At 41.4% G+C, this 12,993-nt stretch overlaps 2 protein-coding genes across 2 annotated transcripts; one reads left to right on the top strand and one right to left on the bottom strand.

Moving 5' to 3' along the window:
• Positions 1 to 551: 551 nt before the first annotated feature.
• LOC115830150 (signal-transducing adaptor protein 1-like) lies at positions 552 to 3,583 on the bottom strand. The gene is made up of 9 exons (XM_030794202.1): positions 3,482 to 3,583; positions 2,742 to 2,813; positions 2,500 to 2,619; positions 2,323 to 2,379; positions 1,534 to 1,712; positions 1,311 to 1,439; positions 1,013 to 1,082; positions 802 to 904; positions 552 to 643 (listed from the first exon to the last, which is right to left on the bottom strand). Exons 1-9 carry the CDS (start codon positions 3,581 to 3,583, stop codon positions 552 to 554), a joined length of 924 nt encoding a protein of 307 aa, XP_030650062.1.
• A 5,394-nt stretch (positions 3,584 to 8,977) lies between these two features.
• LOC115830139 (zinc finger CCHC domain-containing protein 7-like) lies at positions 8,978 to 12,290 on the top strand. Its single transcript, XM_030794191.1, has 8 exons — positions 8,978 to 9,233; positions 9,398 to 9,498; positions 9,589 to 9,690; positions 9,889 to 10,089; positions 10,192 to 10,227; positions 11,175 to 11,270; positions 11,446 to 11,563; positions 11,690 to 12,290. Exons 1-8 carry the CDS (start codon positions 8,978 to 8,980, stop codon positions 11,998 to 12,000), a joined length of 1,221 nt encoding a protein of 406 aa, XP_030650051.1. The 3' UTR covers positions 12,001 to 12,290.
• The last annotated feature ends 703 nt before the right edge of the window (positions 12,291 to 12,993 follow it).

Here is a 12,993-nt window from a genome sequence, read left to right as displayed (position 1 = left end):
GCCTTTGTTCTCCAACTGTGACCTAACATTCCTTTATAAACAGGTTCTTCTCTGCACTTTGACTCTTGCGGACGGTGGTTCGGACTTGTGTTGTCTCCACGCTACTGTCCAGTGTCCGTCTTCTCCCTCCTTTTCTGCAGAACAGACGGCAGCTCACCCTGACAATACCATCACAGGCTCTACCATCACAATCCATATGTTCTTTTAGCTACGTAGGTCTGTCATACCGATAGCAAGTGATCCAAAACAATCTGTAAAGAACTACTGAGTTATTTCAATTCCCTGTTATCCCCACAGCTAGATATAAAAAACAATCTGTAAATATTACCAGATTGTCAGTTACCTGTACCCCCACACCTAGTAATGAAAAACAGTTCATAATGAATCCATAAATACTGCCAATTAGATTGTATCGGTCACCAGTATTCCCATATCTAATGTCAATCAAGGGGTGACTGATTGGTCATGTTATATCATGTATATATGTGAGTGTGTGTGTGAAAGAGTCAAAATTTGTGAGTCACATGACTTAGAGGGTCTTACCTGTGCCTTTACTGTTTTTTAGGGGCATATCTGTAATTGGAGTGGATGTTCGAATCATGGGAGGGACCCTGGCGTGTGGAACAGTCCGGTGGGGGTAGCTCTGCGATACAGAACACATTATTTGAGCTTTTTCCACACATACCCATGCCCAGGGTAATGTAAGGACTTAGTATGAAGTGCGCTCCCATATTGCTGATGGGTAGAATGGGTTGCCGCAGTCTTAACTGAAAAGGAACAGTGATTTGGAGATTTTTGTACCTATCCGTGTATCATACTGTTGGACTTTAACGAATGGCTTAAGCTTGTTGTTTGTCTCCTTGAGGAAGTGTTCCACAACATCTGATAAGTTGGGTACAGTCACCTGAGAAACAGCAACCAATCTCTTTGAGCAAACTTAACTGACACATGTGCAACCCAATAGTTGTATAGATTAGATTAGAACTCAACTGTTGTATAGATTAGAACTTACTGGGTCGTCCAGCTTGATGACAAAGCCACAGTCGCTAGAGTGGATCTTATAGTTTCTCAGCAAAGCACCACTGAAACACAAACACACACACACAAATGAACCGTGGTGTAGATGTGCTGGTCAATGGGGTGTGTGTACAATATGTTTATCTACTTGTCTCATAATGGTCATGTGCCTGGTTCAGGTGTGTCTGATGGTAACGTTTGTGTGTGAGAGACAGAGAAAATGAGAGATATAGAGAGGCAGTATCTGGGATAAATCTGTCCGGCATTGAGGCTGTGTGTGTGTGTGTGTGTACCTGGGGTGTTGCTGTCTGATTGTGACGGCATAGTCGGCATGTGCTGATGGACGCATGATGATGCTGCCATACTCTGGATGCTCCTCCAGCATCTTCTCAGCTTGTTCACGAGAGACTTCATAAAAACATCTAGAGAGAGAAAGAAAATCCGTGAAGCCTGCATACAAAGGAGTTTATTCAAATGTAATTGTGAGTGTATTGCAGTAACAGAGAAGTTGCTAACTCTGGAGTCTGAGGCTGGCGGTAGTCGTGCTGGGATTTGGCTTTGGAGGCTGTTTTTCCGAGAGGCAGGTCAGGGTTATGGCTGAATGAGGCAGCTCTTCGTTTGCGTTCATCAACCAGAATTTCCTCCAGTCGTAAAATCTGACCTGGCAGCAACTGCAGCTCCGATGGGATTTCTAACTGGGGGACGGAGCACCAACAGTTTGTCGACAGCCGTAAAAAATGTATTATAATTCATTAGTTTACAGCAATACAAGGAACATCCTAGGATCGGAGCTGTGGAAACTTTTTTTTTTATCACCTAATCATCAAAACACTAATTTCTTTCACGCAACTGTTCTTCAACTGAAAGAATCACAGAGCAGCTCCTGGTTATTCTTCATTCCAGAGTTTATTTGTTTGATCAATAAGGTAAAAAATATCCTGGCTTCAGCAGAAGATGCGCATCCTATGAATCAGTGGCCAGTCTTTCTCTGGCTGTGTAAAAGAGGAGGATTTCGAACTCAGACTAAACCAGCCGTGTTACGTTTTCACTTGATGTGCCATGAAGAGTGTCCAGATTCTTCAACACTGCCACTGCAAAACCAGATTTTATATTCCTCCTTTTTCTCTCCTCACTGACTTGGACCTGAGTCACAGCAATAAAAACTACAGGTGACAGTGGTTCACTACTTCAAAACTGCACTTATAATGCAAAGTCCACGGGCATCACGTGTCGAAGTTACTCAGTCCAGTTCAGTATGTAACCTTCTTCTATGCTCTGTGTTTGAATTTTACTCAAAGTACTCACGTTCGCCACGGTGTGGATGAAGCCTCTCCATTCCTCCGCATAATTAGGGTTTTCAATCTAAAGAGAAGCATGCACGCACATGTAAGCACACACGTACATGCACACACAAAACAGCATAAATCTCAGTTTAAGTTAGGGTTAGGGTTAGGGTTACTCTCTCTTTTTGTTTACTTTTACCTTTAGTTGCACCTCCTCGTTATGTAGTGTGAGTGTGAAAATGACAGGTTTGTTCTTCATATATGAGGAAGAGTCCATTTTTAGTGATTTCAGGTTATGCACCTCTAGCCTTTCACAGTACTGAAACACACAAAACATGTCCACAGGTGTCTGTTATTATTTTTATTACTGATATTATTGTCTGAGGAGTGCATTTGAGCTTAACGTTAGGAAAAGTTTCTTTCATTCTTTTTTTTCCTGACCTTTTGCTCTTTTTCATCAGAGTACAGAAAAATGGTGGAACCTCTCAGTTCAGCAAAGAAACTCTTAAAGTCCTGGCAGAGAAAAAAGAGAACGACTTTGCATGACTTTTAAATGAACAGTTTTTGCCTCTTCCATTGATAAAGCCATTTAGCCCCGACTCCGTCGGCACACTGTTGTCAGCAGGTGAATTTTAGTTCAGTCAGGTGTTTGGAGCAGAGACAGACACAATGTATAGGACTGGACTGACAGTGTATCAGCTCAAAATGCCTAGTGGACCAAAGAGAACAATGAGAAATCATTTATGTCATATCTAGTAAGGAACCCCATGTTTCTAAATCCACCTGGTACACGTGTGGTACGGAAATTTTTGTATCATGTCGCAAGAAAGAGATAATGGAGAAATAATATAGAACACTTTGCCCCCTTGAACACTCTGGACTTCCTGTTATCTCTACTCTCTCTGCTCATTTCTCAGGCCTCACAGGTAACACTGGCCAAGACATCATGTAACTATTACAGATCAATGAAAGCACTGTCCATAAAGTCAGTCGAAAACAACACGGCATAAAAAGACAACATATTGCATGTTCCAACCAGACAATATTTGTCGAGAATCTCCACATTCTTAAATTCAAAGTCAGTACAGTCGTTAAAAATTCTGTGAGGGAAAACAGCCAAACAGTGGGTCATTAAACGACGGTGCTCTGCTCACACACACACGGCTCTGTTGAAGTCTTACCCTCTCTCCGGTGTATTTTTTGAACAGATACCTGCTGTGGTACAGGGGCAGAGCGGTGACTCTGTCCCTCCTCTGGAAAACCACTCGTGGTGGAGCTGCCATGTTTTTGGACCAGTTCAAATGTCAGCTCTCACCCCAGTCCTTCTCACACCAACACTCATTCACAGCTTGTATTCCTTATTCCTTGGTCTTCTTGGTGTAATCCTCTCTTTTTTTTCTTTTTTTTTCTTTCTCTATCACACTCGCTCTACCTCACACACTCCCACATAGCACTCAGTTGACGCGCTCCTATCTTTCTCATGTTCACCCCTCTCTCTCTCTCTCTCTCTCACACTGTGAGTGTGTAATAGAATGAGGAAGCTGCTCAGTAATTCACTCCTTGTTTACAGCCCTATTGGACTTTACACTTCACCTTTGGGCCTTTAAAGAAAAATTGCATACAGACTGCCACACACAGAAATATTCTCACTCAACCATGTCTGGCCTGGAGTTTCATGTACTGAGGAATAGTTGTAGATCAGTATGCTGATTCTGTTGCTTTATGGGGGAGATTTTGAGAAAAAGAGACTTCTAAAGAAAGACTCGTATTTGTCTTTTCATATTAGTTACGGCCACTCACAAAAATCACTCCATTTCAGACTCCACCCTTCTTACTTCTCACTACACATCACAGACATGTTTCATAATGAGAGAAGCAGTGAGTGTTAGACAGATTATAATCCTGCCAGTTTGTGATACTGTACATAATTCACTATTGTCTGATTTGATTCGACATACTGCTAGGTCCAGTCTCTGCAGGATTTCCAGTAAAGGATTTCCTTTATCCAGCCCTCTTCCTCGTTCTTCAGGCATCACTGAATAACTTACAAACGAAACAGCGTCCTAAAGAATTTTCAGAATTTCTCAGAGTTTGTTTGAACATTCAGTTGCTGTCAACTCTCATCCTGTCTCCTCAGACTTGTGCGCCAGTGAAAAATTACGTTCAGCTTAGTATCAGATGGATCAGGTGTGTGTGGAGCAGACACTGAACAGTGTATAGAAGACACAGTGTTTTGGAATGAACTGAGGGACACTGAATCAGTGCTCTCTGTCTGGTGGATTTTGTGCCATGTTGTATTTTAAAAGAGAAACATCCTCATTTAGAGAACAATGGCAACAATGACAGGTCATTCATGTCATATCTAGAGAGGAATCCTCTTTTTCCTTATCCAGCAGGTGCAAGTGTGGCTTGGAGATTTTTACATCGTGTCTCACAGAGGAAGAATTGGTGAACGTAGCATAAAGCTGAAATGAATTTGTTGCCACCAGCTCATGCCCTTTTATGTTATGTTCTGGGTAAGATTATCGCTATTTTCTCATGGAAACTCGTGGACAAGGCCATGATCGTGTGCGTCAGTGAAAAAATAATCTCGCACACATACAAATTCTATCTTACAACCTTAACAACTGAAAAAATAAAAAAGGAAAAAGGCCCTCCTGGACTGTCTGTGATCTTACCAACACCAACTGCGATCTCCAAAGTTCCCAACAAACTTCCTTAACTTCACCACTGAGAGAGAGAAAGAGATTTGTGGAATAAAAGAGTTGGATTAGTCAAAAGCCAGAGAAACCCCTCACCCTTTTGACTCTAATGAAAGTTCTACCCCTGATTAACCAGTGAGGGTGATTATGATGTCATTCAAAGCTGGTAATAGGAAAATTAAGCAAGCAAGCAAACAAACAAATGTTGTACAATTAGGTTTCCCTTTTTTCTCTTTCTTTCTTTCTTTCTTTAAATCAATTTTGTGAATAGATGTCCCATCATACAGCACACAATAATTTTATGTTCTTGTATTGTTACATTTCTTAGCTCTCGATAAGTCTATATCTTATGCATATTCAAAAAGTCTATATTTAATGTTCAAATACCAGAGTGACAAGAACAATCATTGGAAACTCTGATGCTTTCAAATTTTCAATAAAACGATTAGTACATTTACATAAATTCATTTCGCAGACGCTATTACCTAAAGCGTCTAGCATGAATAAACTCTGAATAAACTGTCTACTTGTCTTCCGCTAACTGTTCCCTACAGATCTGTAAACATACTGTATAATGGCAAGATCAATGGAAACACTCACCGAGTCTTTGTCTGGTTTGAAAGTTTGTGCAATTGTTTTGTGCAAACTGAATCCTCTTCCGTTTTTTTTTGCAGGAACCTGTTATCCCGGAGTCTGTTCTCTTTTGACGGCTACGGTGTGGATGTGGACGACATTGTGTTTGCTGCTCTCGTGGCTTGTCTGGCCTCTGGCATTATGTTTTGGTGTTGTCTGGTGCTGTGTGTGTTGGGTGTGGCGGTGCATGTGGTGGTTCCTGTCTGTGGTGTATGAATTCTTTTTCAGTCCTTTTAATACTATGGTTTACTGCTGTGGACTAGTCTGTGTTTTCTCAGTGATTGTAATTCTTCTCAGGGGACCGTGTCCGGTGACAGACTCAGACAGACCAGTCTCTTAACCGTGTGTGTGATTTTAAGGGTCAAAGTAGTTTTTATTAGATATTGCGCACTGTAGTTGGTTTTAGACATGCAGACATAGCTTTACTATGAGTGTGTAGGAACACAACCTTGTCTAAGACTTAGATTGGATCAGCAGAATAGAAAACAGCCCCAGTGGCACTGCAGGACTAATGCTACATATCTTTCACAAAGTAAATAAAATGGTTACCCTTCACAATAAAAAAGAAAAGGGAGAGAGAGATTAGAGAGATGCCATTGTCTGTCTTAATACATGGTAATGAAGACAGCTGTTCCTGCAGAGAATCCAGACAGGACATTAATCGTAATGCTAACTACAAGGTGATGATTAAAACTTTCATTTATACAGCACCATTGCTTTTGTTGATCCATTGGTGTTGATTCATTCACTGAAAGCTATGGAGGTGAGTGACGGTTTTGACCATATTGCTTGTGTTCGGAACTGATGGTAATTTTGTGAAATCAAAGTATTTGTGAGTTTGTGAGGTCTTTGTCCTTCCATGATCAACGGAGAAACACATGTATTGTGCCTGTAGATGCGCTGAGAACTGATGACCGCGCCGTGATGCTTGGTATGTTTAAAGTGTTAGAGATTACCCACTTAAGTTGTCCATGTGACAGTTTTTGTGCAATATTCCCTGATTCCACCTATAACCAAGTGCTGCAGGCATTGTTTTTAGGTATGGGCATATTTTGTTTATCTAGATGGTGCAATGTGTGTTTTATTTAAATGTGCTAATTTCACGTTTGATTAATTTTAGATGTGATTTGTGAGGGGAAGAGAGCAATGGTTGTTCTCTCCGTCTGAAATGTAATGAGATACGTTGAAGGATTACTCAATACTGCAGTGCACAGATGTAAGACAGTTAAGTAATGTGACTCAGTTATTAAGATGACTGGTAGACTTCCGGCAAAACATGCTGGTACAGTCAGAACTGGAGGAGTCAGCTTGTCCCTTGTGCTGTATCATTTTTGAAGTTCTGTATTAAACTGTTCAGAGAGATCTGCCTGCTCTAGTTATTCATCTTTTATTTGATTGTTTTTCCACTTTTTTTAAATTTCAAAATGAACTGTGACTTTTTGTCCAGTTTTACCCAACCCCCTTCCCAAGTGCACAGCTGCCTGGATCCTGACCTCTATTGTGTGTAATGATTGGTTTTTCTCAGTACTGATGTGTTTTGGAACACGCTGTATCATATGCAGTGTGCATCTTGATGTAGTAATCATGTGTTCAAGTGTGTTACGTATGTGTACTGCCATGGTGACTGATACAGGACTGTTCCTTCTCTGAACCTTTTGTAAAGCTTTACAATATCTGTCCAAAGAGATATGGCAGAGACACTGACCCTTATTGATCAAACGCGACTGATTTTTTCTTTCTGACCTCAACTGCAACCTTTTTCAGGATGTCTGTAGGCACACCCCTGCCTGTTTTTCTTTTTCACTGTCTTGATATGCTGAAAAATACAGAAAACACAAAACATGTCAAAAGTGTTAAAACTGCAAAGGTCTTACAACTATCCTCACCAAACTGTTGGAAAATGATTGCTGTCTGTGCAGCAGGATTAACGTGGTGTGTGCTCCAAGTACAAAGCTAAAGGCTGTTGTTGTGTTTTTTTTTTCTGATAAAGAATATTTACCTGCTATACTGACAGCTCTATGATATGTTTCTGACCTTGTAATCCTGACAGGAGCAAATTTAGTGGTAAGCAGACATCAGATGCTACCTTGTCAGTTTCCTCCCCACATGTACCTGAGACCTCATGTAGATCAACAAACACCTTATGACACACCAGGTTATGATACACAAACCTTAGACACACCGATTCTTGCCCTTTCCCAGGGGAAGCTTGTGTGCCATCCGTTAATGTTTCATATGGCAGAACTACTGCTGACCTGGCTGTTTCTGTGAAGTGTCTTACAATTTTCTTGCCAAACAAATCAAGAAACTTGTTTAGGTTGATGGAATCATGACTATGTGTTAACCACTTAGTAATTATAAATGTATTTATAGATAGATATGTTATAATGCCAAACGGCAATTCAAGGCTACAGACTGGCTACAGTCAATCATGTTGAAGAACATGGGATGCTCTCTTTCTGATATTCAGTAGCGATAATTAAAAGTATAGCCTACGTTTAGTTAGTTTAATGCAATTTAATACATATTTCATACAATGTGATCTGATAATTATTACAAATGCCTCTCTTCTGTTTCAAATTTAAATCTTGATGCCAACATGAGGGTGAATGGTTCATAAGTCCGCGAGTTTTCTCTGAGACAATTCAGGGACACATTGGCAGAGAACTTCAGTAACATGGACACACTATATCATACCCATGCAGAATTGTATGTATTTAGGTTGTGTGTGTGTGTGTGTGTGTGTGTGTGTATGTTTTTTTTTCTTCTTACTTTTGGTACAGAAGGGAAGTGATTTGTACTCTCATTGTAAAGGAAAGCATCACACAGTAAGTGATTGTAGTCGTCCAACTAATAGTACACGTGAAATCCAGGAAATATTTTTGTCGGCCAACAAAATGGTTCGGATTTTCTTGGGCAAGGTATGCAGAAACAGCAATAGTTTTTAAACTATTTTTGTCTTTAGAGATTGGAGGACAGCTGCCGCTTGATCCCTCTACATACGAAGAAGTGTTTCGGGTGTTTATTCTTCAACACTAAAGAGGCTGCGTTCTTAGAACACTTTTCGACGCATAGCTTTGCGGCGTTCTCAGCAGAGGTTCGAGGAAACTGAGTGTAAGGTGAAGATTTGACCGACTTCAGATGAAAACTGGGCCGCACGTGCTGTGTGTACATGACAAAAGTGTACTGAGGTTTCCTTTTTGTTTATTTAATCAAAACGTTGACCTTTACACTTCTTTCACTCTACGGGTTTGGACAGATTCCTTAATGTTTTTACGACCGCTGGATTGAGGCAGACCTAGTGCCCACGTGTCTTCGCTCGAGGCAGCAGTAGCGGGTGGCATGCACTGCGAATACGTGGTAGATGAAGAACATGAGTACGACAGCTGGAGTTTTGTTAGTTCTGACAGATCGCCTGATCTGTCCTGGCCGGATTCGGAGCTCAGCTCCGATAGTGCGGACGAGAGAGGTAGCGAAGAGGGGAGTGAAGGAGAATCAGACTTTGAGATTGAGCATTGGATGATCTTGGGAGAGGAAGAGGAGGAGGCAGACCGGACTATACAGCTCAACCTAAGTTACAGTTGTTCGGACACGGACGGTAAAACATCACTCTTTTATGAGTTAGGAAATTGTGGACGTCAACATCTTTGCTGAGTACGTGGCTTGTTAATACAGTTCTCTTCTAGCGTGCGATAGTAACAGCGCACACAGGCTATTTTAAAGGCTGCAGTGTATTTATGTAAGAAAGTCTTATTTTCCTAGATGAAAAGAATGAAGAAAACTATAATACAAAACTGTGGGTAGTCTCAGAGAAGGATCGAGAGAGCGGCAGTAGAGGAGGAGATAAACGCAAAGACGGAGAGGTCCGTGAGTGGTCTGTGTTTCAGAAAAATATGCCGCTGACATCTCTCCGTATCACCTCACAGTAGTTTCTCCTCTTTTATCATACCCAGTTTTCCAGCCGCACACCCCGCTACTTCCCGCTCCAAGAGGACTTGTTTTGCTCAAACTGCCGAAAGAGAGGACACAAGACTTGGAGCTGCCCTGCTCCCAAGGTATAAACACACTACAGATACGTTCTTATGTAGTATTATGGTTGAAATCAAACCCACAGTCTTTTAGGTCTCTATGACCTTTTTGTCTTGATTTACCACAGTTGTTACACTCCTGGCACAGCACTTGTGCACTGCTTTGTTAATGAGTGTGTGTGTTATGGCTTTGTTAATGTGTGTGTGTGCACGTTTGTTTTACAGAGGCAGATGTGCTGTGTGTTATGTGGACAGCGGGGACACCTCCTCTCGGCCTGTCCACAGCAACACTGCCCTGTGTGTGGACTCCTGACACACACACTCACATCCCACAAACAAACAGTGCGCACACAGCTGGCCTGCCCACTGCAGACATACTGTGATCAGCCCTGTTCTCGCTGTGGAAGGTCTGGGCATCTACAGGATGTGAGTTTGTATGCTTTTTTTTTTTGTCTCCTTCATATTTTCATTTCTAGATTTGTTTTTCATTTTTTGAAGCCTGACCTCTCATCTTTATGTCTGCTGTAGAGTTGCCCAGACAGCTGGAGACAGTATCATCTAACGGTGAGACATGTATCTAAGATCTACCCAATGTCTTAATGCTTTTAGATACTGTATTCACACCCGACATGTACTGCTATCAGCACAGCTTTAATTTTGTTGTAGTTGGACATCACATAACCCCAGAATGATTTTGTAGTACATATTTGTTCTGCATTGCATCAGCTGCCAGTAAGATACATATATTACTAGCTCTGTTGATTAGAATTTAACTTGCTGTTAGCTGTGATAAACATTCATTCTTTCATCGCGTTGAAAATTCTGTTTCTTTGCTGTTTCTAAATCTGAACTAATGGAAATGTCAGGGGAGATTAAAGATGTCTAAATCTAGAAATTAGGTACTGGTTTCTGGACAAACATTAAGATTAGCCCAAGTGTTTATTGCGTTTCAGTGGATAGTGGACTGCAGTAGAGATAATGGAGAAGTTCAGCCTAGCAGTCATACAGATCCTGTGGCGATGAGAGACTGTCACCAGGATCATGAAGTCATCAGTTGCATTAGTCTGATGTGTTATTACAGTTAACTGATATTTTGACTTTTTTTTAAACTAGTGTTGTTTATGTGTTCAGTCAGTCTGCTACTACCTGGGTGGCCAAGCATGAATAGTTTTACATTCTGTCTCAAGATTTGATTCTTTGTCCTGCCTGCTAAGAGAGGAAATAAGAACAATATCAACATAATTAAAAGAAAAATCCTAGTGTTTGAAAAAACAAATAAACAAACAAAAAAAACCCAACAGGTTCCTGAAAACAGCGAGATAAGTTGCTATAATGAGGACATGGGTTAGTTGGGTAATTTTCCCCTTTGACACCAAGGCTCATGTTGCCAGATGCGAAAGTCAGAGTGTGTATTATTATATTCTAGAGACAGACAAAACGCACCACAGACTGAGAAATACTGTGATTGTGTTAATTCTGTGTTTTGAACACTGTGCCTCTCCGACATTTAGACACAGCATGGAGTCCCTGTCAGACCAGAATGTGAACACACAAGAAGACAACCGGTTTACTGCTACAACTGTGCTCTTCAGGGACACTATGGCCATGTATGTGAACACACTCACCTGCACACAGATGCGTGCACACACACACACAAACCTGCCCGCAGATGCGTGTGCACACATGCGTGCACGCACACACACACACACACACACACACACACACACACATGCACACTTGCTCTCATACACACAAGCTGAACATCTCTTGTCTTGCTGTTAGGAATGCATGCAGAAAAGGATGCAAAGTGGAGTCAAGCCATCTGTTCCATATGTGTGTGTTTATGATTCAGAGCAGGATCTTCAGATACGGCAAGCACAGACTCTCAGCAGAGCCACAGGTGTGTTTGTGTGTGTGTGTGTGTGTGAGTGTGTGTGTGCATGACAGAGAGAGAGACTGGGTACGACTGTATGACAGAATCAGAATGCTAGATATATGACTATGTTTATTACCATGGCGTCTCTAGGGTTACAGCAGCTGTGTTTGGAAGGATCCCAAAAGGCCAAGCAGCAGCGAGGTCAGACATGGCCAGAGAAGCGAAGAAAGCGACGGGAAATTAAAAAACTGCGGAAAGAGAGGAAGAGTGTAGGGGGAATAAGGAATAAGGAGCCTGAGTCTCTTCAAAGCCCCTCAGTAGACATTACGTTCCCACCACAGAATCTCCCTGTAAAGGGGCACACCAACTCTGGGCCGCGAAGGAGCGCACAGTCCAGACACAGGAAATCCTACCATCTGGGTCGACACTTTGTTTCTGTAAAACGCAGAGTGTGTAGATAGTTGAGTCACACTGTAAAGTGTGTATATGTGTCTGGAACTGCATGAGTGTGCGTTTGTGTGTGTGAGATAATTTTATAGGTTGTCAGCTGAAGTGAATGCATTTCTTTGAACAGCAGTGCAGCTGCCTTGCATGGGGCTCTGGTTTAGTGGTCTGCATTCAGCCAACCGTTTTGACCTCATGTCTCTTTATAAATAAGATGATGTATTGGGACGTGCTGATTTTATGTATATACTGTCGAAAAAATAACTACCATACCTCATTTCTTTGTTGGATTTGCATTCCAGACTTTTTCTGGAATGTCTTTTTTAGATTTCTTTTCAATATTTCATTTGAAATGGAAGCTTTACCATGGAATATTTAAAAAAATTTTGTAATTAAGTTTACATGGCAGTTTCTGATGAATGAGTACTTTGTGTTTCTTGTATATAATGTATAATATTCGGGTACTGTTGCTCATTACAGTGAGTAGGGTCACTCAGGTGCGTGGTATGGAGGGTAAGAATACCTTAGGCTTACACTGAGCACTGGCTTTAGTGAGGTGGTGAGTTAACATCAGTTGCACTGAAGACCAGGCAGAGACAAACAGGTGTATTGTACGTCACATATACATGTTCACATGTCTTCACTATGTCCTTCTTTAATTAAAAAAGATTAAACAACAGATTGACTTCACATTTTACCTCGATTGTGGGTTTTGCCTACACGTCACCAGAATGGCCAGTACATGTCCTCAGAGAGTTTTTGTTTTTATCTGTAAACTGGAATCCAACCTTTTCAAAATCCCAATGGGGTTTAAACACAATCAGTTCCTTGTGCGGTCTGACCAGTGCACTGCGATTACCATGTCGACATCTGCCCGATATTTCCCCCTTTCCTGTGCTAATATTGGTTATGAACTCCGAGGTAACAAACAATAAACGTAATGTTTGTTGCTGTTGAGATTTACGCCAGAGACAATTCGGAGTTTGCGACACAGCAATGAATACGCGTCA

The sequence above is a fragment of the Chanos chanos genome, chromosome 1 (genome assembly GCF_902362185.1).
Source record: "Chanos chanos chromosome 1, fChaCha1.1, whole genome shotgun sequence".
NCBI lineage: Eukaryota > Metazoa > Chordata > Actinopteri > Gonorynchiformes > Chanidae > Chanos > Chanos chanos.
Note: the sequence above shows the minus strand (reverse complement) of the source record. Positions and strands in the feature narration are given on the sequence as shown.